This window comes from Hyaena hyaena, unplaced genomic scaffold (assembly GCF_003009895.1).
Source record: "Hyaena hyaena isolate Hyena2069 unplaced genomic scaffold, ASM300989v1 scaffold_523, whole genome shotgun sequence".
NCBI lineage: Eukaryota > Metazoa > Chordata > Mammalia > Carnivora > Hyaenidae > Hyaena > Hyaena hyaena.
The window spans coordinates 1,384,718-1,390,803 of NW_024081150.1; the positions used below are offsets into that span (position 1 = coordinate 1,384,718).

At 37.3% G+C, this 6,086-nt stretch overlaps 1 protein-coding gene across 1 annotated transcript in view; it reads right to left on the reverse strand.

The window, feature by feature from the left end:
* Window positions 1–4,056, reverse strand: part of DCC (DCC netrin 1 receptor) — a gene marked incomplete at its 5' end in the record, with an annotated part of 141,654 nt that extends 137,598 nt beyond the window's left edge. The window contains one exon of the mRNA XM_039255249.1: window positions 3,961–4,056. Coding sequence (XP_039111180.1) covers window positions 3,961–4,056 — 96 coding nt within the window. The remainder of the gene's footprint in view (window positions 1–3,960) is intronic.
* Window positions 4,057–6,086: the final 2,030 nt, after the last annotated feature.

Here is a 6,086-nt window from a genome sequence, read left to right on the forward strand (position 1 = left end):
CTGATCAGTCATCAGGTTGGTGTTTGGTGGCAGATGTTTTGGCTAAACTGAGGCTGGTGCTGCCTCACTTGTTTCTATTCTTAGCTGACTTTCTAAGAAGGTTATACTCACAGGAAGACTGCTCTGAATCACAGACTTCTTTGTGCACTGACCTAAGAATGTGTTATACAAGGTTCATTGTTTCTTTGGCTAATCTGGCTCTTAAACCTATATGAATGTAGTAATCTGTCACAGGTGTCATATAAGTGTCATATATGAGGTTTTGAAAAGTAGCAATTCTACTTCAAGAAATGCTGACATTCGGTCTGGCTGTTTCTGGATTGTAGAAGAGTATATTTTTCATCACTTGGGGAGTTTCTTGGAGTCTCAGTTCCAGAATGCATTCCTCAAATTTCAAGTAATGTTGTTTGTTGGTATTTATCTGTGGACTTACATAATGTACGAATTTCTATATCTGGCCAAGTTTTTCTTGACTTTTTTAAGGGAATTTGTTTTTGGGCATGGCTTGTCACTCTACTTGCTATCTGTTTTAAGTTGGAAATTTGTACCATCAAATACAAGAGCCACTGATTACATGAACAATTTAAATTTGAATTAAAATTAAATACAATTAAAAAATCACTTCTGTTGCACTAGTCAATTTTAAGTATTCCATGGCCATAAAAGCCAATCTATCATCTTGTATAGTATAGATATGGAGCTTTTCCAATAAAGCAGAATGTTCTAGTGAAGAGCAAGCACTGCACTAAACACATAAATGCCACATACACCCCTAATTATCTTTCTCTCAAGACAGAAACTTTTTGAGTAGTTAAGTTAAAAATATTCTGTTGTTGCTAGACAACTTTTTCTGGTTTTCAGGTGCCTTATATGCTATGGATTTGCAGTGGTTATATTCAAGAGTAAAAACTAAATGAATCAAAAATTAAAAAGACAAAACATAACCTCAAACATTTTGCTAAAAAGAGAAGCCTATTTGGTTCCTAATAGATGTCTTCGTACGAGTTCATGAGTTTTTGGTTAACATATCAATGTTCAAGGCAAGCTTTTAAAATAATAACATAATTTTGCATCTGGATTATATTTCATTCAGACATTGATGAAACAGTTGAGAATAAACAAATTCTTCAAACAACACACCCTTTTACTCCCTTGCCCTCTTCCCCTCTCCAGGTTCAAAATGTCTTTTTCTTGCAACAATAAGAAATAAAAAGCTCTACTGCAAAAGTAAAACTCTTAACATACCCACTTGACCATGTGAAACTTTCCTCAGCTCTAAGACTAATATATTGAGGATGAGATGAGGTTCCAGAGTATGCCAACATCTAAGAGCACGTACCTGTAGAAAGCACCGTGGCCTGATACTTACTCCAGCCTGATGCATTTATTGCCTGTGATTTTTGATTTACTTAATGCTGGCCTCTCCAAGTCTGCTCATGGGAATACTTGAGGAAGCTCGAAGACAGAGAATGTCTTCTCTGTGGCATTATGATACATTTATTGATAGAATTTCTTCCAGAGCCTTAACCTTTGATTCCATGTATTTGTCCTTTGTTCCCCATGAAGTGGGGAAACACATTAAAATAAGTCTGCTGCATCCAGGAAAAGTGTATACTTTCTCTCTGGAAAGGACTGGTTCTATTCATTCCTCTTCAGCCCCTTACTGACTTTGTTTCATTTAGAAAATGCCTCACACAATTTCCAAGTCTTGGTATCCATTTATTTCCCAGATCCTATTAGATCCATTAGGATTAGAGTCTTATCAGGAAAAAAATAGTCTTATGGATCACTGGTGTTTTAGAAACCACTCTGGGAATGCCATATGCTGAGGATCAAAGAATGACAATAAATGTGAAGGCAGAAGTTAACATCCCAAATGGTTTTTTCTGAGCAGCTTATCTTCAGTTTATTTAAACTCTATTTTTATGACTACTACTTCCTACTCAAACATTGATTTTTAGAGAGGGTCACCTAAGTGTCCCTTCTTTGTGGGCTTTAGTTTTGATAAGAAAATAGTTTGAAAAGACTAGCAATTGTATAATCTGTGTGGCCTGACTACAAGGTCAAGGTCATGTTGATGAGCTGTTGCTCAACATCTTTTACCATAGGCAGGAAAAAGATGGTGGACTAAAATATTATGGAAAGGAGAAGCACAGCTAAAGTAGGCTGCTGTTTCCCAAAGAATCCTGCTGCTGGCAGATAAGAACATAAGGGGAAATGAAAGTTCTAGATACCTCCGTCAGGCTATGCTTCCATTCTGGACTTCCATCTGCCTCATCTCTCTGTGTTTAGAGATTGTATGTTTGATAGTAAAGATTCTCTAAGGTAATACTTCTTATGTGCCCTCCTAGAGAGACATGAGTCCCTTTGCTAACACAATGAGAGATCTATACTGTCTCCATAGACAAATGAATATATTGACACATACCCCAAATTTTGCATATCATGTGAAGCAGATCATAGACCTTGAAAATAGCAGCCAAAGATCCAAGGGACTATGGACCAACAACTTTGCCTTACAGGAAAGTCTGGATGAACTCGGTAAAGTGATGGTATATTCTGCAACCATCAAGTGAATTCATTTTACAGCTGTGTATTAAGATAGTCTACAAATGGAGCTTTTGAGTTTGGAAAACAAACTGTACAAAGTTTATATAAATTTAGGGGGTAGCAAACGATCCCACTCTTTATTCTATGTTGATTTATTCCTCCTTGTCAGGAGATACCTAGTAATTTTCCATGTCCTCTAGTTCTTACTATGAAACCCTGCTCTCAGATCACTTATTCTCATTAAGGTGAAAGAAAATGATAAGTTAAATGAGGTCTGAGGATTGTGAGTTTTGAGAGGGGGCAGAATCCAAGTATTCATTAAAAAGATAGACCTCTTGGGTTTTACCTTCAGATTTTAGACATAAGGCTATTGGGGGTGATTGTGTAACTTTTTAGCGACTCTGAACAGCCCCCCCCCCAGAAGAGGTACTTATTCTATTTTTTTTTTTACAGTAGACATCATGGCCAACATGGAGCCCAATGTGGGGCTTGAACTTACAACCCTGATATCAAGACCTGAGCTGAGATCAAGAGTTGGGCACTTAACCCACTGAGCCACCTTGTATTTATTCTATTTTTGAATAAATGCCTTGTATTTATTCTATTTTTGAATAAATGCCTTGTATATATTCTATTTTTGAGTAAGCCTAGCCTTATTCTGCAAATCGCCTCCATAAATGTCTTTGATCTCACTCCTTTCTGAGTTCCTTGGGCTCTTTTTCTCTTTTGTGCTGCCTTTACACTCCAGTTCACATAAGAATTCCTAGAGGTGTTAAACTTTGGAAGCAGCAAGTACTTTCAATGTCATGATTCTCTGGGCACTGTTAGGGTGACCTGTAGTTCTTGGTTCAGGGAAAGGCCACCTGTGTGACTAAGCCTAGTCCTAGTCCAAACCAATCCCAGGAGGTCAATCCTTGTTTATCACATTAGCTTGAAGGAGCCTCTGTAGAGAAGCCTGTGGCCATCTGGGCATTTGGCAGCTTTTATGTGGAAACTTTCCTGCCTAAATTGCATCGATCTGCAGGATGAGACAAGATCAGAATGAAGAGTGGTATTTGGGCACTAAACTATGAGCTACTTGGAGAAGACAGAGAAGGAGAGATCCCTATTCTCGAAGTCTACACACTAATTTATAGACTGACTTCCTCTCAATTTTGAAAACCAAAAACATAATGAAATATGTGTGTATATGTATATATATGTATATCCAAACACACACACACACATGCACACACACACACACACACACACACACACACACACTCATAAGGCTCAGAACATGACTACATAGATTTTGGTTTTGTTCACTGTATTTTGTTTTATTTTGCTTTAGGCATTTGGTTTTGTGTTTGCCACGACAACTCAAACACTGAGTACCTCATCACGAGAGGATTAACTACTTTAGCTTACCTGTTAGAGATCTGGTGGTGGCACTTTCATAAAGAGGAACTCCTTCTCCTGCATTGTTAAAAGCTTTTAGAGAGATGACGTAATGGGAACTGGACTCTGAAGAGAAACAGAAAGAAAAGGAACATGTTGATTTATTTAGTGTACTGAAATATCCAGGGTAAAAGTTTTACCACAATAAGATTGAATATGATCTATTAAGTAAATTGTTGCTTAAAAATGCGTGAGTTTGCTTCTGGGAACTAGGTGGTAGTGGTGACAATACAGTTTTTGATCTTCCTGAGTCTCCACATAGAAAGAGACTGAATGGGGGTACCCGGGTGGCTCAGTCAATTAAGCATCTGATTTCTGCTCAGGTCATGATCTCATGGTTCACAAGCTGGAGCCTTGCGTGGGGCTCTGTGTTGACAGCTCAGAGCCTGGAGCCTGCTTTGGATTCTGTTTCTCCCTCTCTCTGTCCCCCCACCCATCTAAAATAAATAAATATTAAAAAAGAGAGACTGAATGACTAGATAGAAAACCAAAGACATTTGGATAATTACAGCAGAAGTAGGTGATGAGCTATACTCTCAAGCTCTGAAATACAACTGGAGATGGACAAACCACCACCAGACTTAGGACTTTAGAAAATGCAGCAGACCAATCTGAGGATAGTAAACATAAATACTCCAAACTATCCTGGAAAATCTCCTCTCTAGGACAGGACTTCTACTGGGTACAGAGTTAAAATTTGAATAGACAGAAGCAAAAGAAATGAAGAGAAGAGAAAGTCCAGTAAAAGTAGGAGATAGAAATAATCATGAAAAGTTAGAAAGCAAGTTTCCAGATAGTTTTCAATATGTATCAGGGGCTGGCCAACTTGTCTCATAAGGGGCCCAGATAGCAAATATTTAGCTTTGCAGACCACATTGTCTCTTTCATTTTTTTCACCTGCATTTGTTAGTTTGTTTACGACCTTTCAAAAATGTAAAAACCATTGTTAGTTCAGTGGGGTCCAAACAAAAATAGGACCTGGGCCAGATGTGGCCCATAGGCTACACCTTGCAGAGTCCTGAGCTCTGGTCTAATGAAGGCAACAAGAGAAGGAGCTGTGTGTATTTAGAAAAGTGAATTAAACATCTGGGAACACAGGGAGACAGGTCACATGAAAGAAAGCAAGCAAAAAAAATCTGCTGAGGTTAAATGCCTTCCAAAATAAAATGCAGAGAGTGCCATTTCCCTAGACAAAAATCCCAAAACTGGGATTGAAAATACAGAGGGAACATAGATCAAACCTGCGACTGACTATTTCAAAATGAGCTAAACCACATTAAAAAAATTAAATGCCAGATATGCAAGAGTAACATAAAATAGAATTAGAAAAAAATCTCAGAAATGAGGTGGCATAGCTCAAAAAAGAATAGGAAAGTAAAAACATAATTTTCAAAATAAAGGATGACTAGATGAACAAAAAAAACTCAAGGAAAAACAAACATAAAACAAAAAGAAATTAAGAGAGAGTAAAATAGAATTCAGGGGAGAGTGATGAGCAGAAGAGAAAGAAATTCTAACTAACTGATGGTAAAGGAAAACCAAAGAAAGACAACAGAACAAATACAAAAGAGTGGAATTCAAGAAATGTTAGGGGAGTTAAAAGAAATCTTTCAGGCATATGGACAGAAAGAACACATGACCTATAAACGGGACAATTAAATTCTAATCAGACTTTTGGACAGCCCCATTTTCTGCCAGAGGCAATTGAAGTAATTTATTTGAGATATTCAAGGTAAGAAAATGTAATTCAAGGATTTTATAGTTAGTAAAAGTTAACTTTAAATATGAGGGCACAGCCAAGCTGATATCAACACATAAGCAACCAAGGAATGCTGCTTCCTTGACCTTGAGAGCTACTAGAGAATGAGCTTTAGACATCCTAAATGACCAGGGGAGACAGCAACCCAATAGTTAACTGGTGAACAACAAATGCTAGGAACTAAGACTACATGAGAGTTAAAAGGGGAATATTTTATTTCTGTAATGGTTACATGTTCTGACATGGTACTATTCTATAATCGTATGTCAAAAATAAGAGAGAATAGGGGTACTATATATAAAAATAAATGTTTTGATAATTATTGTTGATGGTGATA